General features: G+C 40.7%; 1 protein-coding gene across 7 annotated transcripts in view; it reads left to right on the forward strand.

Moving 5' to 3' along the window:
- Positions 1-1,116: 1,116 nt before the first annotated feature.
- blnk (B cell linker) overlaps positions 1,117-25,956 on the forward strand; it is a 30,420-nt gene continuing 5,580 nt past the window's right edge. Inside the window, exons 1-16 of one of the 7 annotated variants that reach the window (XM_064316608.1) lie at positions 1,117-1,372; positions 1,780-1,842; positions 8,915-8,961; positions 16,541-16,606; positions 18,452-18,508; positions 19,640-19,689; positions 20,464-20,504; positions 21,039-21,165; positions 21,713-21,819; positions 22,290-22,359; positions 22,533-22,619; positions 23,999-24,024; positions 24,224-24,246; positions 24,804-24,860; positions 25,231-25,261; positions 25,744-25,795. In XM_064316608.1, coding sequence (XP_064172678.1) covers positions 1,295-1,372; positions 1,780-1,842; positions 8,915-8,961; positions 16,541-16,606; positions 18,452-18,508; positions 19,640-19,689; positions 20,464-20,504; positions 21,039-21,165; positions 21,713-21,819; positions 22,290-22,359; positions 22,533-22,619; positions 23,999-24,024; positions 24,224-24,246; positions 24,804-24,860; positions 25,231-25,261; positions 25,744-25,795 — 982 coding nt within the window. In that variant the 5' untranslated portion in view covers positions 1,117-1,294. Of the gene's footprint in view, positions 1,373-1,779; positions 1,843-8,914; positions 8,962-10,387; positions 10,591-13,808; positions 14,044-16,540; positions 16,607-18,451; positions 18,509-19,639; positions 19,690-20,463; positions 20,505-21,038; positions 21,166-21,712; positions 21,820-22,289; positions 22,360-22,532; positions 22,620-23,998; positions 24,025-24,223; positions 24,247-24,803; positions 24,861-25,230; positions 25,262-25,743; positions 25,796-25,956 lie in introns of those variants that run through there. The other 6 variants (XM_064316609.1, XM_064316610.1, XM_064316612.1 and 3 more) reach the window with 6 other exon arrangements.

Below are 25,956 nucleotides of genomic sequence, written 5' to 3' on the forward strand. Positions count from 1 at the left end.
TGTTCTGTTGGAATGGAGTATTATCTGTTCGATGGCTACTCGTGTCCATTATAGGGACTCTGGGGAAATCATGATTCATGATACCAGATAAAATTTTAAAGAGCAATTGTTGCTTTTGTTGTAGTCACTTTGTATTTGTGATCGTACAGTATGAGACTCTTTTCAACATAGCTACTCTTAGTACATCTTCATTCTTTGATGCACCCACGTGCACACAGAATGCAGAAATGCTGTCATTGAATCAGTCTAATTTCTGAGGATGTAGAAGGCTTATTGTCACACCATTCAACTGCTTAGCATTTTTTTTCTTGCCATCTGTCAAGGGTTTAGATTCAGCTAAAAACCTGTACACATATTGCCTGTATATATGAACATGCGGCATGCCGTCTAATGTAGGGCAGAGGTTATTATACACATAATTAAAACACATTTCCTGTATCTGTCATTGTGTCTCATGGTGTATGTCAAATAGGAGGGTTCTGAATATGGTTTTCTTTCATTTCTAATTAAAATAGCTGAACCTGAACTGTATGGCTAAGATTTTTATTCTGAGTTGAACACATTGAGCATGGTTTTCCTTTTCTACACTGAATACTGTGGCATCTTCCTTATTTCATTTATTGCTGGAGATTGGCTGCAGTAGCAAGTTCACATACAATATTCACAGTGTGCAGGATCTGTGACAGGATGTTGCATTTGACTGTGTTTGAGTCAGAGGAGATACTATATTGCACGAGTGGGGCCTTCCATATCTTTCCGTCAAATGACCAGAGTTTCACAACAGCTGAGAAACCAGTAAGCATGGTATAGCGAGACACACGGATGCAGAGCATAGAGCACTGGCAGTAAAGGCCATGAAGGTCAATGCAGCAGCCATCACCCCCTGCACCGAGGGGCTGGTGTTTGTTTTCACATTAATGACGTTCACTCTAAAAGCTGAGTGTATGAACGGCTGCTTGCGCACAGACAGGTCTGAGGTCAGTTTAAGGAAAAAAGAGAAGCACTCCACATTTTGCAGTTCAGCAGGGGGCGGGGGCAGGGGCTGGCGTGGGGGTGTTCTATTCTGATAGCTAAATTGTCTCTTCCTCTAAAGTACACGGTCAGAGATCACTTCCTGTAACACACTGCAACAGGCGCTTCGCTGCTGAGCAGATCAGCTACAAAGGGAGAACACTAAATCACACAGAACACCTCACCTGGAGCACCTGCATGGGGGCGTGGCCAAAAACGGGGGCCTCAGATCACTCACTCTTTTCCACCACACACTCCAGCTGGGATTCGCAGGGCAAACGTGATGTCATCGGTGGACCTGCCCACTAAAGAGCAGTGTGAAAGCTGGAGTCCCGTGCAGGTGGCCAACTTCCTCTCCCAGGTAAGACAAGCGGCTGGCTCTCTTACCGGGCTGCGCCTCCTCAGCATGTCTGAATGTGTCATCGAAATTTGTCCTACTCCTGTTAAAAAGTAAATAAAATTCATTTTTACAATTTTTATGGATCATGGATCGTATTGACTAACTTTGCCCTGGCTGAATGTAATGAGCAAAATGATGGGCACCCACCGAAATGCGACACATAACTTAAAAAAGAAAAAAGAAAAATTGCAAAACATTGTTTTCTTTCAAAAACGTATATCTGCTTTGAGTGCACATGTCTTATTTAAATGTTGTATATCTCTGCCACTTGTCTTTTAGTTCTATATGCCGTATTTGAGTTCCCTGGCTGCCTACAGCATTGTGCAGTGCAGCATTGTCCCTCACCTCCCCACCTCTGATTCTTACAGTGTGGAATGCACGAGTGTTCCGCAACTGTGAGGAGGCTGAAAATTGACGGCTTGTGGTTTCTGGTGAGTTTTGCGTGTTTTTGCATTGCCTGACGACTGTGTGGTCGTGTTCTGCGCCTGTGATACTTTGACTTGGGGGCTTGGTGTCTACAGCTTGGAGTCTACAGCAACCACAGAAGTAGCTTGGTTGGTTAACTTGAGGTTTAAGCTATGAGCTCCTTCCTCGCATTGCTTAGCCTTGTGTCGTGTCAAAGATGACAGCAGATTATACTGGAGTTCATTCATGTCAAACTCACATCGTCATATCTCCTCTGCCAGATAGGGTACACAGTAATGCTGTATAAGACACTTAATCTCTTTGGATGCAGCAAAAAAAAAAAAAAAAAAAAGGCACATCGAGATCTGGTTTTTACAGTCATTTTAAAGTAATTTAATAAACTCAAAGCGAACAACACAAAATATTTCAGTTTGAGTTCTGCTGGCAGAATAATAGGGTGTAAAATAAATTAGTTGAAAATAATTGCTTTATTGATGTCAGTAATTTTTTTCCCACAAAAATAGATTTCAAGGCCTTTGCCAGGCCTTGCCAGGCCTTGAAATCATGCAAAAGCAGCAGAGATCATTGGGCTAAAGGCTTCATACAGTACTAGATATTTTCTGACAGTAGGAAATATGCTGCAGATATTTTATGGGCTGAATGACCTGTCCTCACCCTCAAACATGCTTATGTTCTTATGTTCTGTATCCTATGGAGTGCAGAGTGGTCAAACCAGTTGACTTCAATATTGCGAGAGACTGATCAACAGATCAAAAACAAAGCTTTGTTCATAAACCCAGGATTACTCTGCTCTTCTCATTTAGGATCAAATTAAATTCCACAAGGTGGCAAAAAACTGCCGCAAACATGCAGCACAGTCCATGAATTATGTGCAATTCAGCGGAAAAAAGGGACGTTCTGAGATTCTCATTTGCTGAGTTGAACATGTGTTCTATCTCAGCATTATCTCATAAGAGAATTTCCTTCAAATAAATAAAGATTAGTGGTCAGTGCACAACATTTCAGCTGTGCTTTCACCAGACTTCTCTGGCATGTTAATTCTGGTGGAGTGCTTGTGGAACCATGACAGCAATTGTGTCATAACTTCCTCCTGCTCTGTGCCTTATTTCTCTTATATGCATCCTGACCACACGGATGCGGTGTGTCCTAATACAGTCAGACCGAAAGGTTCATTTTTATGCACACAAGTTTAGCGTTTAGCAGACGCCCTTATTCAGAGCTACTTACAGAACGTAAGCTCTTTTCACACACTATCTACTCTTACAGCTGGATATTCACTGAAGCAGTTCCGGTTAAGTACCTCACTCAGGGCCTCAACAGCAGTGCCCCATCTCAGAATCAAACTTACAAACTTGGGAGTTTACAAGCCAAGTTCCTTAACCATTAAACTACATTATATTACTTTTTCAACCTTGAACACCCATCAAATGATGACCCTGTGACCTGGAACATAATCTCAGTATAAACCTTTAACTTTTTTCACACCACTGTTAGCCTCTCACCACTGCAGTGAAGATTTAACACCCTAGTGCCTAGAAACATGTCCAACTTGTGATGCCATTATTTCATGGATGTACAGTATATATAAGACACATAGCTATTTAGTGTAATGTAAATCATTATTACAATGATTCCATAGTTACCAAGGTTTATTCGGTTTATTGATGGTTTATTTCCTCTGAGAGTCTCAAACGCTGCTACATTCTTTCTGAAACATGGAAATATAAACAAAATAAGGAGGAAATATATTTTCCTGAGGACCCCATGTCTGGGACTCCCTGGATCACAGCTCGGGAGCCTGTGCTCCCACAGTGTCCCAGTCCTGCCAGCTACAGCTATCCAGGTTTTGGTTCTGATTCTCCTGAGTACCACGTTCCTGGCCCCACTCCTTTTAAACATCACATACATTACAGGCATTTAGCAGACTCTCTTATCCAGAGCGACTTACACACTTACACGCATCCATTTATACAGCTGGATATATACTGAAGCAATGTAGGTTAAGTACCCTGCTCAAGGGTACAACGTCAGTTCCCCACCCGGGAATCGAACCAGTGATGTTTAGATTACAAGACCAGTTCCTCACCCATTACACTACACTGCCGCCCTACAAACAGTCAGGAAATAAAAGGCATCAAGGACTTCAAATTAGCACAGTCCTTAACTTTTAACCAAGACATTGTGACAATTGTTATCTTAAATTATAATGTAAATATTAAAGCAATGCTGACCACAGGGTGATGTGTTCACGTTTGCAAATCCAGCAAACCGCAAAAATGAAAGCTTACAGTTCTGCCTACACTGTGCAATCAGTGATCTGAGCAATCCCCAAAATTAGGTCTGTAGGGAGAGAGGAAGATGGAGAGGGAGAGGGGGGGAGAGAGAGAGAGAGAGAGAAAGTGAAAGCAAGAGAGAGAAACATTATACTGTGTGGGAGGCAGGGGGGTCTGTTGCATATTTATTGTCAACCATCTGGTCATTTTCTGCTTAACATTTCAAGCAGATGTGCAGATCAGACCTTGTTTTCTTTGCTGTCTTTATTTGACCAATATCAGCAGAATATTAATACCGCTTTCTCAGGTTTTTAAGGAACATTTGTTTCACAAAACAAATTAAATGTTTTCTTATAATCCGAAAGCATATCAATAATCTATGTATGTTGGTATAAATCGTATTGTTTTAATTTCATTTGCTTGATATGTTAAATGTTATATTTCAATAACTTGTTTCACAGCTGTCTTGGCAGGTCTCACTTATGAAAGAGCTGATTAATTTCAACAGACCTCATGGTTAAATTAAGGTAAAATACAAATGAATAAAATAAAGCAGCAAGTTCACCGCCCACCAAGGCAAGCAGCAGCCTTGTTATGGCATGAAAGTCCCATGAAGTTGCAGTGACACATTAGCAGTAACACTTAACTGAGTCAACAATGGCGCAACATTGCAAAAAATGCATTACACTACTGAGGCAACAATTCCTGCTTTGTCAAAAAGGAAGCTTTTTTTGTATTACTTAAATTTTAGGTTTGTTTCAGAAAAATGCATCTTCCTCTGTACCAAGAACCTGAGAACATTAGTGTGTATTAGCATAAATAATATCAAGTGATCTCATTTCCGGAGTGTTGTGGGGTTGTGGAGCGGTGAATGCTTTTTATGTTTCCTGTACCCTTAACAGAAGAAGGAGGACAGAAATTGAGGTGTAGGACTTAAGGTTCAGGATGCAAAGAGCGAAGCACAGTTCCAGGATTTATATATGGTATTAACATAGGGTCAGTGACATATCCATACATTGGTACTAAACCAGAACTATCATACCCCGAATTGTTTTTACATGTTCAAATGGCTAGTTTATTTTTGGTGTAGTGCTATTGCACGGGTATATCAGAGTCTGTTCTAATCCTGTTTTTGTAGTGAGTTGGCATTCGATCATGTCTCTGAATCAGGGGGAGTTAGGGGGCTCTGCATAGGAATGAAGTAATCAGAGAATCTGCAACAGCTGTTGGAGGCATTGCACAGTTCTGATGATTTTTATTTATTGAGGGGGGTTAGCATCTTTTTCTTGTTTATATTTGAAGCATTACAGCAAATACTCCATAAAAGGTATAAAATTGCAGTGGGTCTGCTCAGTGGGTCTATTTTATTATTAACATTTCATGTTAACTTGACTGTGAGACTCAATCATTTACTAGTGTGTGCGTCTTTCCCGCGAAGTAACAATAGTGCTTTCATTTTAGCACTTTGTAGCGCAGTCATAGTGCTTAAGCCATGCCTGTGCAGTTTTCATTTCTGCTTGTGTTGCTGTTTCGGTCTGTGGCCACCTGCAAAGCTGCATTAAGATCCAAGCTTTCTGGCCCTCCAGAGCAAGCACTTCAGCAAGCTCTGTCTTTAATATGCGGGCATGGTTTCGGGGCATTGCGCTGTTGTGTTTCATCCAGGCTCAAGGAGAACTCTCCATAATTAATTCAGCCCCTCAAAGCACCCAAAGAGGGACTGAGGCACAATATTTTATTCAGTGGTGAAAGGTGAGGCTTGATTTTTAGCCAATGATACTTTTCTTTTAAACTGATTACTGAGGGCTTTCTCACTCTTTCATGTGTTGTTGAGAAAGGTGATATTTTTCACAAGGACTGAGAGTACTTATTCACTACAGTCAATCATGCCCTTATAATAACAGCTATAACAGAGTACATTTCCAAAGCATAGATAATAGATTTATGAACTTATAGATATATAGCACCCACAACCCTGGTCCTGGAGAGTCTGATGGGTTTGTTGTTTTGCAGTTTCAAATCACCATCAATTCAGACTCAAGAAGCTAGGTGATGTGAGTTAACTGTGAGATATTGAGAGCAGTGAGATTTTTAAAGGCCCTTGTTTTTGAAGATTTTGGCTGTATTTCCTTCTCCCCTCTGAATGCTATTTCTTGGTTCAATGTATTATTATTATTATTATTATTATTATTGGATTAACAGCAGGTTCCATTACACAATAACTGTGGTCCCAGAAGCCGTTGCTGCAGCAGCAGATGTTAGATGGAACAAAGAACATATGAAGGCCTCCCAATTTCATGACAGAAAGACTAGACTGTCTTGAACTGAAGACCACAGAGACGTCTTCATGCTGCTTCTCTAAGATCAGCCTCATTGCAGTCAAGGTCATTAGCACCATAAACAAAGGAACCACCCTTTGATTTGAATGCCAACTGTCTAATGTAAAATTCCAGAATGTGAAAAGTCTCAGGTGGATTCTCATATCTATTATGCTACAGGGAGGGAAAGGGAGAGGGAGAGGGAAAGGGAGAGGGAAAGGGAAAGGGAGAGGGAGAGGGAGAGAGGGAGAGGGAGAGAGGGAGAGAGAGAGAGAGAGAGATTGTACCAATAAATTATATATAACCTAAGGGAGGAGATGCATTATTTATTAGGATTTGGAACATACTTTATGTTAATTAGTTCACTGTAATTTTTTTGCACTGAAAATGAAAGCAGTTCCCTTGCATTCCTTTTGAGGACCCCATGGCATTTCTTAGATTCTTCACGGGTGTGTGTGTGTGCTTGTATAGCCATGTGTTTACCAGACAACACAGAAACGTTCTTTTAAAATCCTGTTTCATGTGTGAGATGACCACTAACAATCTATACTTTTCTAAATTATAGTTTGATATAATTTACACAAACTTGTGTTCATCGGACAGTTTGACTATGTCTTATAGTAATTGTCTAGCACAGCATTCTATACATTCTTTATGAGTATCCATGAAAAAAATGATAGTGCACCACCTACAGTCAGAATGTGGAACATTTTCATGTCTTTGGTAATGCTGCAGCTTGCATTCTTTTACATACAATCTATTTATACAGCAGAATATTTACCAAAGCAATTCAGGTTAAGTATCTTGCTCAAGGGTACAGCAGCAGTGCCCCACCTGGGAAATAAACTGCCATACCATTCCATAATCAGTATGCTACTCAGTATGCCAATGCAAACAACTGTGGTCTTTTGTGATTACAGCCAGCTAGTCTCTCTTTGAGTCCTCTTTCTTTCGTTTTAGAAGGGTTATCAATACCAGAACACTCCAAAGCACTCTAAACATTAACATAACCCATTTAGGTGTAAAGCATTTTATGAGAGAAAGGATTAAATATCAATGAAGTGTTTCGGTTCAAATCACTCAGCACAGGAGGAAAAGGGACAATTTGCTACAAGCTAAACAGCACAATTAAGTGCTTTAACAAGCAAATATTGAGCATGATATAAGGTACAGAAGATCAAAAAGAAGTAATTGATCTTGCATATTACTATGCCAAGGAGAGCTTCTGCACAGCACTTAGGTTGGGGAACTGAGCTCGTATACAGAAAATCACACCATTTCAGCTGGCCACATGTATCCAACTGTTACCCTGAATTCCTTCAGAAAACATACAGCTGCATTAATGAATAATACATTGTAAAAAGTAAGAATGTCTTCAAAGCAAATAAGATATGCACCAATAATTTTAAAAATAAATAATTAACAAAAAAAAACATCCTGAGGCCATTTCATTGGCATGTGACCACTTAAAGGCAATAAATAACAATTTGTACTATTAACACTGGTGTCCGATTCTCTCTGGAGACATGCTCCCAAACCTCTCCTTCTTTGCCACTGGTAAATATAATTTTACAAAATCTGTGACGTGCATTCCGTTGAGGACTTAAGCCGTTATCCCTGACAAACGAGCAAAAAGTGCACTGGGTTCAGTGGTGTTATAGCTGCGTCTCAGTGGGCAACAGAGGTCTTAATCTAGTGTTATTGCAGTCATTCTCTTAGAATATACAAAAAGCTTTACAGTCCCCGGGGGTTCATAATTAATTTGTAGAAATGGCACTTAATGGCTGGAGTAATGTGGCAGGGCCTCAGAAAGGCTGGATAGCCCAATTAAAGCAGCTTGGGCTGCTTCCTTAGAGACCGTGCGTGTGCCTGCAACTGCAGCTTTGGGTTTCAAAAGGCCTTTTTGTGTTTGTTTTTGTTTGGTTTTTATGGCCTGACATCTGCTCCCTTGCTTTGTGTAACCCTCTGCTGGTTTTAACAGACTCCTTCAAAAACAAGATGGACCTCAAGGGGTTTTCTGCCACAAAATACATTTTTAAGTAAATAAATAATGCTCGCCAGTGCTCCAATGTGCCATAGTGAGAGCTGCATATTCTCTTGGCTGCTTAGTAGCTATTACAGTGTGCAAGGATTAAGGGGGGCTGGTGGTATGGTTCGTGATTTAAACGACCCAACCTCCCCGATTCATGACCATAATCTGATAACCCCCTCAATCAACCCCCTACCTGCCCTCTAATACTTACACATCAAACCCTGCCTATGGTGCTATGGCAATAAACGTATGTCAAAAATTATTTATTATAAGGTGTTTGTTCTTCTAACAAAAATATTTTAAGTGTTGCAAGCATTATTCCAAGCAATTGCAAATCCAGTCAAATGTCCACATGTTAAAGTACATAAATTGATCCATTAACATTGACAGAACAAGTTTCCCAAACTTAGTGCTCCTTCTGAGAATCTCATCCTCTCCTTTCCTCTTTTGAGTGCAGAACCTCTCTGACAGCGATCTCAGCCGATTCAGCCTCCTACAACTGCCGTGAGTATGACTGCGAAATGCTCCTTCTTCCTGTCCTTCCCTGCACACACTGGTCTATTTCCCGGGACGGTTTATATTCCTCAGTGATTTTCCTCTATTGTTTGACGGCACGGGTCAATCTGCAGCGGCCACTGTCAGGTAACCGTTGCGAAATTGTGTTACCTGGCAGCGGGGGCGGAGAGATACGGGAGACCTTGCACTCGCGGGAGTAGGCCTGCTCTCCGCTCGGGTGCATGGCCTGTGTATGGACAGAATGGTGAAACATTACAGCTGCAGCTGACCAAGGCGTCCAGGCCAATTCTCAGAGGCTGTTTCACTGAGCCCCAGAAGACATTTTTTTTTTTTTTTAGTTTGGTTAAATGGACTGCATTTATATAGTGCTTTTATCCAAAGTGCTTTGCAATTGATGCCTCTCATTCGCCAGAGCAGTTAGGGGTTAGGTGTCTTGCTCAAGGACACTTCGACACGCCCAGGGCGGGGTTTGAACCGGCAACCCTCCGACTGCCAGACAATCGGTCTTACCTCCTGCGCTATGTCGCCCCTGGTTCTTATTTGAAAACATATTCTCTTACTTATCTGACACCTGCTAATTTATATATGCTCTGCATCATTCTGCCTGATAGCATATAATCACACACCCACATACACGCACAGACACATAACACACCCATAGATAGGGCTGGACGACATGCTGTACCACACACCCACATACACACACAGACACATAACACACCCATAGATAGGGCTGGACGACATGCTGTACCACAACGATAATTATCGAATGCAAGAACGGTTTTCGCTACCATGTGATGCATTACCTCTTTTTCTCTTTAATTATACCTGATGCGGTAGTAATCAACCATGCTTACAGAAAAAATGAAATGCTTACAGAGAAAAAAAACATAATGGTTGTTATTGGGTGTCGATACGACAGCCAATCAGCAGCAAGCAACCATACTCTGGTTTAGTGCCAATGAATAGATATGTCACAGGTAATATAGTGGCGACTTGTTTTTCCGGAATCATTTCACGCGGCCTCTGAAGTGTGATTGTTTACTACCACATCAGTTATAATTAAAGAGAAAAGGAAGGCAATACACTACACGGTGGTGATGCCCCTTATTGCATTCGATAATTATTGTTGCGGTATATTGCTCAACCCTACCCACAGAGTTTCATATTGTGCATTTGCCGGTATGTATTGTTGGTCTGAGTTAAACAGGTTTCTTAATCAGATCAACAATAGAACTTATCCCTCTTAAGTTCCTCAATCTGGAAATTATTACCCAGCAGAATGAGGAAGTTGCTGAAGCATAAATGAGGCTGCCTATCAGAAACCTTGTACCGTGAGCTGATAAACCAGTTTGAAGGGCATCCAAGGTTATTTTCAACCAAAGGCAAAGAGGCATTGGCCCAACAGTTCTTTTGTGCGTCCATCGTGCTGGGCTTCACAGACACACCCTTCTAAAAAGAAAGGACTCATTCTCCCACTCTTCTCCTCATCACTAAACCCTGTTGTCACGGAAACTGTCATAGGCAGTAGAGTTCAGCTCGCCCCGGGAAACCAACCGCGGTACTGACTACGCCATCTGAAAACAACCATCCTGTGGAGATGAGCCTATTGTCTCGGTATGTAGCACCTGGCATGGATCAGCTGGAGAACAAATAGCATGCTGTAGTCATGACCCATATTATGGTTGTGGGTCGTAAATGTAGCTCTGCCTGCATTGTGTGTAGGACTGTGATTATGGTGGTGATTATCATGTTTGGTAATTGTTGTGTTATTATTGCTGATGATAAATGCAGCCATGGTTGTACTGTAACTGCAGTACTTGGCTGACTTTAGGTTTTTAGGCATATGCTGGTATGAGACCTCACACCAAGTTAACAACTTGTGGCTCCGAGAATGTTCCAGAAACATTCATGTAAATGTTTCTGGCATGCACTCTCCTGCACGTCCCTTCAACATGATTTTTAATTACATTTCAGGAATGTAATTATAACGTCATTCAGTTTTGTTATTACGGTGAAAAAATATACTGAACTGAGTATAGTCAGCCATGGTAATTTGATCAGGAAATGTGCTTAGTAATGCCTAATAAACCTTTTAAACTCAAGGCCACACTAAAATCCTTTTCATGTGGTTGTGATACCATTTTGATTTTTAAAAGTGAATATTTTTGATACCTTTATTGCACATTCTGTCCACACTGCCGTGCAATGGCTGTTTAACTCACAGAGACACATAGCTGTTTACTATATTGTAAATATTTGCAATGATTACAGTATAACAAAAAGAGTGAGTACATTAGATATTGGGTTAATTTTTATTACCAGAAAGTCTAAAATATGCAATTTGTGAAATGTGATACAATGAATGACAATACTTATTAATAGGAATTTATCCCTAGAACTCCCTCAAAGGTCCCTTGGGGGCCCTTGAACCCCAGTTTGGCAACATATGTGGGACAGTACGGTCTCAGGAATCTAAGAGGCAGGTTGAGGCAATTCAAAGAGCTTCCAGCAGGGGGCAACTGAGTTTATAACTTCATCAACCCAACCCTCTCACTAGTCAGACGGAGTTCTATGCCACAAGGAGGCACTGTGTCCTCTCATATGGCCAAGGACAAACAGAACGCTGCCTTGGCAACGGGTCAATACTTCTCAAAGAGGAAGCAGTCTGAAGGCCACAAGTGCCCAAAAAAGCACAAGACCTTGTGCTTCAATCTTTGCAATCCTGAAACCTCCCCCCCACCCCCCTCTCTCTCTCTTTCTCTCTAACTTGTTGCTAAGCACTCAGGTAAAACCAGATGTCTCATAATTTTGTGTAGAAGATCCACTTGCTTTTCATAAACAGTACTCCATCAGCATACCCGTGGACAGCTCACAGCATCCCATCTTTGTCAGTATAGTATTGCTGTTCACTCGCGGGCAACAGTGGCAGCATGTATGTGCACTTGCCGTTGTTTCTCTCTGTCAGCTGTTTTAGAATAGGACCAGAGCTTTACTCACGCCAGAACACACACAACCAATTGAGTTAATTACAGACAAGGAATTTCACAACATTTCACCAGTTACACAAACACACACATAAATGCACACACACACCAACACACATAAATGCACACACACACACACACACATAAATTCACACTCAGATCTAAAAGTGTAAGCTCATCAGGTGTATTTTAAACAGCACTGACAGCTCTCCTGCCCCAAAACGAGCCTCTCAGGATTTACATGAAGTAAGCCCCCGCGTGAGGAGCTCTTCAAACCAAGTCATTTCAGACCTGGCCTGTGGAAAACTTTCTAACTCTGAAAAAACCTGATAGCACAAGCAGAGGCAATTCTTTTTCAATGACCGATACAATCCCATGATGAGTGTGGGTTATTTTCAGATCTTCTTTTTTACTCTCATGATGAGCTTGTTGTGTCTGATTATGTAAAATACAGCATTTCACTGTCCTCTGTGTGCAGGGGCATGGTTTTAACAGTCACTGATTTGATTTGAAACCAAGGCATTCAGTTGAATGCCAACCAACAACCGTAAAAATCACATCCCTGCACATCAAGAACAATCAACTGCCCCATCAAAAAGGAGCCAGAGCCAGAAATCCCATAGTGCTTTGCTCCATTGTGCTTATAAACCAAAGTGAATAAAGAAAGCATTTTTAAACAGAAGCTAAATGAGAGATATTCTCAGTTTCTTATTCCCTGCATTTTTTATTCGTTTTTGTTTTTTTTTTTGGAGGTTCCTTTTAATCACAACCTGTCCAATGACAGGACTAGTGCGTCTTGCTGCTGCTGACTGCCTATCATAGACCTCTAAAGACATGTCTCAGCAATGTTGCATGCTAATGGGGCCCAAATGTACACTTGTGATAAGTGTGTTTAAAACTAAGAAACTTAGAAACCATAAGCCTTACCTTGAATGTGTCAGGGCTCAGTTATACAGTAATATAAATAATTACAGATTACAATTTACATATTATAATCCAAAAAATGAAGTCTGGGGATACATTGTTATGGTTTTACATTTTGGAATGAAGCACTTCTAAAAACAGCTCTTGAGTGACTTTTTAAGATGTGAGTCGGTGTTGAGAAACAATCTGTTTCACACCATGGTGAAGCGTGGAAAGCGGAACTAATTGTGGGGGTTTCTTTTTTTGTTTGTTTGTTTTTTTTTCTGAGGAAAACCAAATTTAGATCCGTCCCACAGAATACAGGTGGATGTCCTTCACGTCATTTTCCAGACAAAGACTATTTTCCTCTTACTACACTGAAACAGTGAGAGAGTACTCTCAGTCAAATTTCATAAAATAAATCAATAAGAATTTCAGAATTTTTTACATTTTTTTTATTTTATTACACACACAGACACAGACCGCTCAGGCACACTGAGGGTTTCAACAGCCGTGAGAGCCAGTGGTTTTTAAATTAGGCTGGATTGATTGTGGTGAATAGTGGCACCTGCCTAAGAAATGTATTCCTAATTGTGATTATTAATTAATTCATTCATTCATTAATCACATTCAATTCAAAGCAATTAACTGACATAATAATAATAATAATAATAATAATAATAATAATAATAATAATAATAGCAACACAAGCAACTAATAAAGGGGGTAGGGTAGCCTAATCTGTTTTACCAAATATATTGAACTGCACTGCTCAACCAAATATACATCTGTAAATGGATTGTATGTAAATTTATAACAAGGTGAATTTGTTTAATTCCTCAGTCCCGCTAGATGAAAATACACAAGCCAAAGAGAGGCAATCTTAAATATGCAATGTGTACATTGCATGCAAAACATTAGCCTTGACACTTGATTTGTAATGGTGAGATCACCACTTCCACGAAGTACACAGGAAAGTACCCTTATTTTTGTCCAAAGGACGCACTTGCATAGGCAATTTACGCGTCGGGTATGAGTTGCGTGTATCCAGTGGTGCGTAGCCAATGCGTTAACAACCACAGCGTACACGTCCAGAGGTCACTCGCTGGCTTGAAAAGTATTCTCGATTAACAATGGAAAAATTAAACAAATTCACGGCTCCCGCGAGTGAGAAACTCAGGTAAGTTAGTTAAACGATTTATCGTTTTATATTCAAACTATGATCATATCCGTTGGTAAGTTTCAAGTGTTGATATTTTGACAGCTGCTAAATATATCCGTTTATCGATACACGTTATTTAGCGGTAACTGTATATCTACATTTTATCTCATCAGAAGAGATATTTGCATTCAAAATTATTGCGTCAGTTATTTCTAATCCTTATGGCGCTACTTCCAAGGTTCTTGTTTTTTCCTTCTTTTTGTCCCCTGTTCTGCTCTGTTTGGGGTGACAGAAACTGTCATTATTAGTATTAGCTGGATTTAAACTGATTATGATTATGACATGCTCGTATAGCAAACCCCGCTCTGTTTTAACGCCAAAGAGGGCAAAGTCTTCTAAAATCAGTGTTCACCATCTTTCACAGATTTACTGAGAACACAAAACGACTCAATGCAGTGTCACGGTGAAATCAATGTTGTCTGCTGCTACATGAATATATGTGATCGGTACACTTTGTTTTAATATGTTAAGAAATGTACTTCACTGAACTCAAAGCAGCTATGCCTTCCTTTTTTTTAATTTTGGGTGAACCATAGATTTTCAGGACCTTCTCAATTGAAGTAAATTTGGTTGATATAGTTTGGTTGATATAGTGTCAATCATTCAAAAATGATTGGCAACCTTGATAAAGATAAGCTAAAAAAGCCTGTATAAAATAAATTATTTTATAGTATATAGTATAATTGCATTGAGAATGTCTGATTTAACAAGGAATACATAAAAGATAGAGTATCAAAATTATTGACACCTGTGTTTTCAGTACTTTCTGTATCCTGCTTCACAAGGATAAGATAAGAGTTATATTTAATAATATCTTATGAGAATGGTGAAGTATTTGGGAGGATCTTTTGCGAAGTGAATGTGCACAAAGCAGCTGTGTTTATTTTATACAGGCCATGTATTTTATTTTCACCATTATGAAGGGTGCTAACAGTTTTGCGGATAACTTCATATGCATTTATGTCAGCATGGTGGCAGTCCTGCAGTGTGTAGTTCCAGATGATCATGTCACTGCAAGACATAAAAGAGGAACACAGTCTTCGTGAGAAACCACAGGACATGTTTAGCCTCCGATCTCTTCCGCCTACATACAACAGCTCATGCAACTGTGCGTTTTGTAGGCGATATTAAAAAATGGATCTTCAACAGGTGCCATTTCAGCAAGAACTTGCCGTCGTTAAAATGATCTGTGCTGGTTCTGCACGTTCTCTCCCGGCCAAGCATTTCTGAGCGTTCTGACAGGGTTTTTTTTTTTTTTTGCTGGACTCGGGGCTCTGTCTGCTGAGTGCCTGTTAACTGGACGACTGAACAAAGTTTAAAGTGCAGATGTGACGAAATAACCGGGCCTGCAGCTTAGAAAGGGCGAGCGCGGAGAGAGCGCGGTGAATGAGTCACACGCAAACGGAGACGTTACAGTAATTACACGTCTCATCGCTCGCTCGCTCTATCGTTCTCTCTATAATCAAGCACTCCGTTATCATAATGACCCACTCGTCCAACCAAGGCAAAGAGCACGTGCTGTGGAGTGTGCAGACAACAGACACAGCTTTCCCACAAAAAAATTCTGCAGTGCTGTGGCAACTCTGCATGTTAGCTTGTATTCTTTTTTGGACTAATTTCGCCTGTCAGACCAATCACGAGAACTGGTGGGACAGGTGAAAGCTTGCAGCACTATGACACTTTGACAGGTCTGTACATTCTAAGTAATGATTGTTGATTGTAAAGAACATTTAAATGTGTAAAAGTTTAAAACAGCAAAAATACTGCTAATTTTTAATTTCTGAGGATGTTAATTATATACGATACATCTAACACAAAACACAGTCACTATAATCGCTCATCCAAGCTATAGTGACATAAACAGGTTTGCTTCTCTATCCTTTTGATGCCACATGCAGCATAAAAACAATGCACTGTGTATTATGCGGTTGGTGCAACTCAGAACAGTTGAGAACATCAAGAATATATAAAGTCCACCCACGGCTACAATGTTCCCATTTTCCCTATGTCCAATTTTCTTGAATATACACATGCACAGACAATGGATCTAAGTGGATCTTCTCCTTGGATGAGGATCTTTGTGAATAAAAATATCATCCCTGTGTGTGCAAATAACATTTATCACAGGAATCTGTTACAGCGGAGTGCCATTTTCTTTAAGCACATAGCACATACTTGCTATCCAAAGGGCACACAGTCAGTCTCTGAAGGAGGATAACCCAGGGAAAGTCATACTTGCCTAGCCCATTTGCCTGGAGTATTATCACAGCCTTCAAACGAGGCAACGCTTCACTTGTCTAACTTCCAGACCATTTTTAATGACCTTGTATAGAGAACTTAAAAGGAAATTAATAAGCATCTTATGTTAAGGTATAATAATAAGGAACAGCACAGACATGTATTTATGTCAGCCAACGCACCAGAATGTCATTTAACCCAGTTATATGTCCTACAGGCAGCTTCAGAAGATGGTGGAGGGTATTAAAAAGAATGACGGGAGCATTATGAACAGGCTGAAGAGGTGAGTTCTCTCAAAACATATCTCCCTGTGGAAATGTTTTTTCTGTTAATCATCTAATCAATATGTGCTCATTTGTGTCCCATGGAAAACATGTGAAGAGAGGGTGTATTATAATGATTTTGTGCCATGCGCCCTTGGGTTACTCTTAGTTCCTGCTCCTGCTCCTGCTTTTGACTTTAATCGTAATTAAGACCAAGCTGGAAACAATGATGTCATAAATTATGCTGTGTGCATTTTGTTGTCATGGGACGCAATTAAGTTCTTTGGACTGTAACTTAATGTGTCTGAGCAATTACGGTTAAATATTAGTAAGCAGTAAGCAGGGTTTTTCAGGTGTTACATTTTAGACATTTAGCAGATGCTCTTTTCTAAGGTGACTTAAATTATTTTTTATAAACAAACCATTTATACAGCTCTTATAGCAGCTGCTCTTATCTAAGGTGACTTAATTTTTTTTTTTATAAACAAACCATTTATACAGCTGGATACTTACCAAAGCAATTCAGGTTAAGTACCTTGCTCAAGGGTACAACAGCAGTACCCCACCTGGGAATTAAACCTACAGTACAAGCTCAGAGTTGGAAGCCCAGTTCCCTTAATCATTATTCTACACTGCTGCTCATGCTGTTTTGCAGGCTTATTTGCTGTAAAAGGGAACTGAACCCAGCAGCATTGACAGACAGTCTCTCATCATTGCTGTGCTGGATGATTGCCTCATCAGGCTCTCTCTAGTCTTATCACCCTGCCTCATTCCAGCAATATTAAAATATGCTATATTTCTTCCTAACAGCCAGTAAAGCATGGCATATAAACAAGCTTTTGGGTGGTGTATCCAAATACAGAAACAGGCCTTGGGGAAGCGATGCTCCCCAAATTAACAAATTGAATTCTGAGTAGTTCCTGCTCCTGTTGACGTGTGGGGCAGTACTAGTCCCAGTTTTAGGGAGCGGGATGTCCCCAGTCTGCTCACTCCATAGTGACTCTTCTGTTTACTGAATTCACCTGCAGACAGCCTGCACCAGTGGGGTGTCTGATCCAGTCCTCTAATGTAATAACTTTAGTGGACTGCTTAGGGAGAAGAAGCACAGGCTAAACGCATTTTGGGAGGACCCTCGCAATAGTGAGTGTCCAGTGATGCAGTGATGGGGGACCGGCTGGCACTCGCGATTGGGCATTTCAAAGTGAGACAAGAAAAAAATAGCAAATAAAAGCCTTTGAAAAACAGAAACCTATGAATGACACTATGCGTTGAAAGCCAAGGGTGAGAATAAATACAGATTTGTTGTGTCATTTTGGACTCCCATTAAAGACCTGGTCAGTAACCAGTAGCCAGCTGTGCTTATCTTACAATCAACAGGTTTTCCCAAAGGTTTCTTATTGAGTCTGAGACTAAATATGTCAGGGAAGGAAACCTTCCTCTTTTTACTCATGAACAGGTGCTCGCTAAGCCAAAAATAGGCAGAGAAAAAGAACATGAGAACAAGCAGGAGAAATGAAAAAAAGAGAAAGATCAGACAGAAAAGGACAGCGAAAGAAGACGTGACATCTGCAGCCAGATGGCTCTTGTCTTTCACTTCCCCCTTTCTCTGGTCCAGAAAGGGAGGTGGCCTTTTGAACATTTCACGCTTCTTGCACATTGTTTCTTTAGTCAAGGTGTTTGTTGTAGCTGCATTTCACTGCTGGCGTTTTTGTTTTTCCACCCGCACAACGGCAGGACCGTTATGACTGTTACAGGTTAGGGTCCGCTCAGCAACAACAGCTCCCCGTAAAGCGCTCGTCTTTCCATCTGCTGAGAGTAACCCGGACGGGGAATAACCAAGCTGTCTCTCCCCTCTGACTGCACAGGTTTCAGAGCGAGCAGGCGGCTTTAATACGCAAAACTGGGAAAAGCACGTGGAACCGGTACGAAAGCTCAGGGCGGAAGCCCTTGTCGCTTTTGTTTTTACCCAGCAGCAGTCCACACAAACATGGCTTCACTTCCATGTGTGCAAAAGCCAATATCGCTGTAACCTTGTAACCAAAATCAAGTGCTGGGCATTAGCGGTACAGCGGGACAGGGCTGGGGTACTGGCTGCTGTGAGTGTATGTTCTCCCCACGGTGTAGGTCAGGGGTGTCCAAATCAAGTCCTGGAGGGCCGCAATGTCTGAAGGTGTCAGGTGTGGTTTCTTTACAATCAGAAGCCAAATGCGGCCTTGTGGGCAGGGTGTGCAGGTTCCCTAGCCAGTCAGCTTAAACGAAGCACTGCTGAAACACACCAAACGTCAGCAGACACTGTGGCCCACCGTGGATGATTTCTGACATCCGTTCAGTAGGGAGCGCTGGCCATGTGGAGTACTTTCGGCACCCTTGCCTATTATTAAACAGTGTGAACAGTTTCTAATGCATGTTGTGGCTCATAACATTCTCACAATTTTGCTGTGTGATTTCCTGTTGCTTAGGGCAATCAAAACGTGACTGACAACTGGCACCTTCATTTGTGCTGTCTAACCTTTGTTTGTTTTTGGCTCTAGCACGAAGGGCAGCTTAGAGGATTGTGATTTTGTCTGGCATGAAATGTTCCAATACAATTATCAGTGATTTTCCTAGGCATAAGGCACACCACTAACTTTGGAGTGGGAAGGGGCTCTTAATAAACTAACATCATCAGATTCAGCTTGCTATTAACTCGTAATGGGGTATTAAGGGAAAAACTGCACATGATGTTTGTCCCGAATGCCGTCTGAAAGAACATTTTTGGTCATTGCTTTTTAAGAGAAAAACTGACTAGCTTGCAGAAGAAATTCTTAAAGCACTTATTTACAAATTCATTAAGATGCGTAAAGCTCTGTGACACAAACCTTTTTAGCATTACCCAGTGAGGAATCAAAAATGCCTTTACACTGGTATTTATTATTACTTAAATTTACATAAAGTCTATGATTTCTCAAAATATACCACAACTAAATATCACAAAACTGGCAACAGCTATGTCCTACAAAGCAAGTAGACATAGTTCTAGTTATTTGTCATTGATTTTGTTTTCATGGTTGCAGATTAAAAAAGAAACCACCGCCAAAACTTCCCACGAGAGACTATAACGCAGGTAAGGCACCTGCTTTGCAGCAGAAGGGCAGAGCCCATGTAACCACGCCGGTAGGCGGTCTGAAACCTGCCGCGCTGCCCACAGCCGTCTGGGGCGCGGCCAACGCATTCTCCTTGCCTTTTCGCGCTCGCCTAATCGCACCCGACCACTCAAACCCGCACCTGGAGCAGAGCGGCGTCTGCTCTGTACGAGAGCACAAACGGTGAATCACACCCGCCTGGTGTGGAGGCTGAGGCCCGCGGGACTGGTGATGTCAGAGGGGATTTCAGCAAGAGTCCTGTCAGCACTGACAAACACTGCAGCAACAAGCTGCAGCGTGACATGGGTGGTGATGTCACAGCACAGTGCACTACACGACACACCCCTCCTCTGGCATGCGTGGGGATAGCCGAGAGAAACAGCCATGGGTACACCGAATGATGAGGACCGGTGCAGGGAACCAGTACCACATGTTTTATTGCAGCCTGGGCTCTAACTCACACACACATGAATGAATGCACAACCGCATACATGTTCTGAGTGATACTGAGGTTATGGAGGCAGTTCACAAACATGCGCCTAGACTGATGGTTATCCATTAACACTATGCCCCTTGCCCACTCTGCTAAGCATGCTAACAGAACATCACAATCCTGATTCCCCTCTCTATGAAACATTAACGTGACACTACTGCCAGTACTCATATGCCAATGTGTATATATGTATATATATATATATATATATATATATATATATAAACATGCCTTCTCTGCCATCTTTGTGTTGCCCTTCTAGATGAACACGAGGACGGTGAGGAGTGGTCGGGATCTGAGTTTGTAAGTCCAGTGTGTCAGTATGTTCACTGTCTTCATTAGCTCTCCTACATATGCACAATAATACATAATATAGTCAATATTATTACATTCTAATATAACTTTAGAAAATGATAATAGTAATAGTATTATACGATATACTCTTTACCAATGGTATGCAACTACAGTATATGTAAAATAACAAGGGATAATGTTTATTGAGTGCCATGTAGGAGGAGATAATCCTATCTAGCTGTCTGCTTGATTGGCACTAATATGTCAGATGTAGGTTTAAAACAGTGGTAGAACACTGGAATGTTGACTCCTGTGGTGGACATTTACCAATAATATAATAATAGCATTGTAGTTGCGATGGAAAAAGCAATAGCATTGCTTTATTTGAAAATTCAACTTGCTGAGTAAACTTTGGCAATTTCAGCTAAACTCACTAGACTGTTCATAAAGAAAAAAGTAGCTCTTGCATTTAATTGTAGCTCTTGCATTGTGGGTCAAAATAAAGGCCAACATTGATTGAAATTTGAGTTGAATGTGTTCCAGGACAGCGACACATACGAGGACCCCCTAGAGGACCACGATGACAACTACGAGCCTCCTCCATCTGAGCAAGAGAAGAGGGTCTTCACCCCTGCCCCATCAGCCTCATTTCCCAGGGGGGAGTATGTAGGTAAATGTCCAAAAAGAAACTTCCTTTCCCACTGGCTTACAATACTCAAAAGCTACATTACCCATACCTATAACAAAGACCCAAACTTCATTTTCTTTGTGGACTCAAAATTACTCTATCGGTCCCTCAACCCTTGAGCCAAAATTACACTACCCATATGACTACACTGTCACACATCATAAACTACACAATCAAATATTCCTCTCCCGTATTCAGAGACCAAAACAGTCATACTTCACTCACAGAGGATCTCAAGATGCAAGAGACAAATTCAGCCATTTTACTGAAATAAAATAATTTATAAACTAATGGTTTTTTCGGATGTTATAGCCACTGAGTTTCGAAACCGTTAGCTGAAACTGACAGATTCTTGATCTACATTTGAAAATATTTACAAACATACATAAAATTGCATATTTAGCAGAGAGGAACATGTCAGGTTTGTCAGAAGGTAACTGAGAATTCCCAGCAGTATTCAGTGGACCGTGATACTGGGCTGCAGGGGGTAAGTGTTATGCAAATAACGACATCTCTCTTTGCTCACCAGATAGCCTTCGAACCAGGGCCAGCCAACCCCCCAGACACCCAGCCCACTCCCCAAGGGACCACAAACCACTGCTGCCCCCGAAACATGCGCGGCCAGAGGACGACAGCGTAAAGCGAGCTCTTTATTACCTAATCTGACTGATTTTACTCTCAACTGTGTGCTATTCATATATCTGAACATGCAAGGCATTCAGACATGCTAAATACAGAATAGAATGGAATAGACCTTTATATATGCTAAATTTTCAGGGGAGTGTGGAAACTGGCTTTGCCTCTGTCATATTGTTCCATCATGTATTTGTTGAGAGTTGCTTTTATCCAGGGTTACTTTCAAAATCATCTCACATTACCAATTTTCAGAGCACGGTGCACATATCTAGGGCATCTTACAGCGCCACTGAAATTCTGAAAATGGCAGACATGGCAAAGCCTGCTATTTTTCAGTGACATTCCTACTTGTTACTCTTTATGTTTTTTTTTTTAAACCTGTCAGATCTTCCAAATTTCAATCCCAGAATGCACTGCCAACCTAAAGCACCACAGCAGCATTTTGACCTATTGTGCTCTTGTGTTTCCAGGAGGATTACATTGACCCGGAGGAGGGAGAGGATGACAACTACATCGATCCCTCTGAGAACACTGCATCAGGTAAAGCACCAGGCCCGACAGGTTCTGCACTTACACACCTCACTGTCGATGGGAGCTGCCCTGCAGACACTTTCAGAAATAAGAAGCTATTTTGACACAAAGAAGAGAAATAAGAAGTTATCCCTTTAAGGTCATCCTCATTTAATTCTTAATTAATAATGTCTTACCCTCAGACCATCCATCAGTAAACAGAAGAGTCAAGCCTGCAAGAAACCACCTCCTGGTTTCCAAAACCAAGCTGGAACGCTCACATAGTCCAGGTGTGTGAATATATGTGTGTATGTGTGTGTGGGTGTGTGTATGTTATTGAACTGGTGAACACTGGTGAACGCTGCCTATCAGTCACAGTGGGATACGTCGTGCATGGCAGACACTGCAAATAAAACTGAGCTGAGTATATTTCATTGTGCAGCACTATACTGCCTACTATACTTCAATAAACAATGTCCAATACCATTTACTATATCACGCTATACTATGTACAATGTTGCACTATTTGATTTACTTGAGTATGGGTAAGACTTTGAAATATTTCCTTAGCTGTATCCCAGAATTCAGCCAGAACGTCAGTGCTGTCTTCTTGTGAAAATCATTTGTAGTGACACAGCTGGGATCTGCACTTTTCTTTGAAATCTGGAATTGAGCTTAGTGGGAGGTTTTCACACAAAGTCTGCACACATGGGATCATAAATCTTGACACCCTTACGAAATGTGTGACATGGCTTATTTTTGAATTAATCAGGGTTTTAGTACGTTACAAGTAATTCACGGCAGTAAGGTACAATCTTATCAGCAAGGAAAACTTTCACATTAGTTTTGATGCATTTTCTTTAGGAAATAAATGAAAGATGTAAAGCATAATCATCCGTCCCATCTGTTGATTTGTCTGAGACCACAGTCGTTATGATCAGTTCTTTAATTTTGATTTCATGCAAAGCAGTGGTTTGCGGCACATACTTCTGTCAAAGCTGTATAGCTGATGTAATTGCACTGCTATTTATTACATGCTTGTTGAATACATCAAAAAATATATATTGATGTATTCAACATAAAATAATTTTTATGTTGAATACATTAAAATAATTTTATGTTGAATACATTAAAAATAAAAAAAATAAAATGTTGCATGCATAAATAAATGGGCATAATTTGGGGTAATCCACTTTTTCCAGCAGAATCTTTGTACATAAGAATGCATCTGTTAAATCTTGAATGAGATCCAGCCATGCTGACAGACAATTCCCTGTCAGTGCTGATCTTAGACCTTGTTGATGATGTTTAATTGCTTGTCTGCTGTTCTCTTCTTGCCTACAGTGACACCCGTTGGACAATAGTAGAAATACCTTTAGGTCATGTGACACAAACTGCTGGCCCTAACTATGAACACTGCATTTAATTCATATCTGTCAAAGCAAGTGCAGTTTCGTTTACTGAACTTATGTTAATGAAGCACGCCCGTCATTTTTTATACATTTTCTCCACACAAATTTGTTCAGTCCATTCATGTGAAGGACCTCCACTTCTAATAATATTCAGCTGGTAAGAATAAAGCGATGTGGAATAGATGCTGTTTTTTTCTAGTGAGTTGCATTCAGCCAGCACCTGCATATGAAGTCATCAATGTCTTTATCTCTCTTAGATGAGTATGAAGTTCCAGACCTAGAGGTAAGTTGATGCATAGTTCATAGTTGCTTTTCAATTTCTGACTAGATAAGTAGCACAATATTTATGACCATAATATACAGTGAGATATTTTTAAATTACATTTATGGATGATAACTGTGTTTCCTCCTTTCAGTAGCATATTGAATGGAGTCATATTTCATGGTGCCTAACTGGTTGTATTTTCCTCTTTTCGAAAAAGGAACAATCACCTCCAGTAAGCAGGTAAGTGAATTCTTCATCAGCCTCCTACTGCAAAAAAATTATTTTTTTGTTTTATGAAAAACAGCAGCAGTTTTTGGCAAGTCGTTCACTGGGAGCCTTCTGACCTTTAAAATTTATTAATGTGGGGTTTATTCTTGATTAATTAACATGCTGGTGTGGATCTCTAAGGTTACATGCTCAGAGAGATAGTTACCACAGTTCAGAAAACTGGGAGCAAAGTAGTCTAGTATCTCAGGCACAAAAAAACGTTGTAAAATAAATGCACAAGCCAAAAAGATTATTCATTGCAACTACCCTTACTCTCCTTAATGACCAATTGAACAGACAAGCAAATACCTGGTGTCTAATTTAGCCCCTAATAACATGTATTGATGATGACTGGGAGAGAAAGAGAATCGATTTCAGGAGAAAAACTACAGCAGCAACAGCTTTTGTTTTGGAGTTAATTCTAGTTCTTTTTTGCATGCTGTGGCATTTGGTCAGCACAGATTGTAACCCTCAATCAAAAACACTAAAGCAAAGGAAATTCCAAATGAATGCATTTCCTGTTTTAAAAGGTCAAGCGTGCATCTAAGCCTCCCGGCACAATGTACACCCCCTAGAGCCAGTCCAAGGTAGGACACCCTTTTTATTTTTTATTTTCATCCTGTTATTTTCACCTAATGCAGGCTTTAGTTTTCCAATGGGGGTACGTTTTGATTGTTTTTTTGACGGTGTAAACCTTAAAATAAATGGGAAATTGTTCCACGTAAGAAAGATAACTTATACGAATGCACAGAACACATAAGCAATTTCATTATTTTACTGTACAACCATGGATTTAAATATGATGTGTGTTGACTCCAGTTTCTAGGAAGGCAAAGTCATAAAGATGAGGAATGAATCTAGAAGCTATCCTGGCTTGGGTTTCCTGGAGTCTCTAGTTACATGATGCTATGAAGGGAAACAAAACGTTAAAGCTGTTTTCTGTTTGCCGTCCTGTAGATTCCATATCAAGAAGCCTCCTCCTGCTGCTGTACGTACTGCGTTTGTGTGTGCCCCCCACCCCCCCACACACCAAACACACACACCTACAAACAAAAAACAAGCACACACACGCAAACACACACCCACACACACACACACACACACGCTTGCGCACGCGTACACAAGACCACAACCTCACACAAGGTAAAGCAGGCAGAAATGTATTCCAACAATGTTGGAGACTGAAATCAGAAGTGGTTGCAGTGCACATTCGCCACTGGCCTCAGCTCTCTTCTGCCTGCCAAAAACCATTCAGAGCCATTTTTTGCTGTTTCTAACTCTGAAGACATTCCTGCAGTGGCAGCCTAAGCACTTCCATTAAACATATGCAGACTTTTCACCACATCACACCACCACGTCTGCATAATAAACTGATAGAACTTCATCTGTTCATTTTCAACGGCATGCCAGATGTTTTATGTTTAGAGTGGTAGATATGCCGTAAAGAATTATATCATTTCTTTTTCACAGGAACCAGTGGAGGATGAAGATGATGAGTATGAAGTCTGCGATCCTGATGAATGTAAATGTCATTATGAATATGGATGTCTGAACAGAGGTGTAATTATGTATGCATGCAGATGTGAATTCATTCAGTCAGACACAAGAGTCACACCAGCTGCAAGGCTGTAGGGAATACTGAATATTCATGCAATTCATTATTTTTTTGACAAGATAAAAAAA

Source organism: Anguilla rostrata, chromosome 18, assembly GCF_018555375.3.
Source record: "Anguilla rostrata isolate EN2019 chromosome 18, ASM1855537v3, whole genome shotgun sequence".
NCBI classification, from domain to species: domain Eukaryota; kingdom Metazoa; phylum Chordata; class Actinopteri; order Anguilliformes; family Anguillidae; genus Anguilla; species Anguilla rostrata.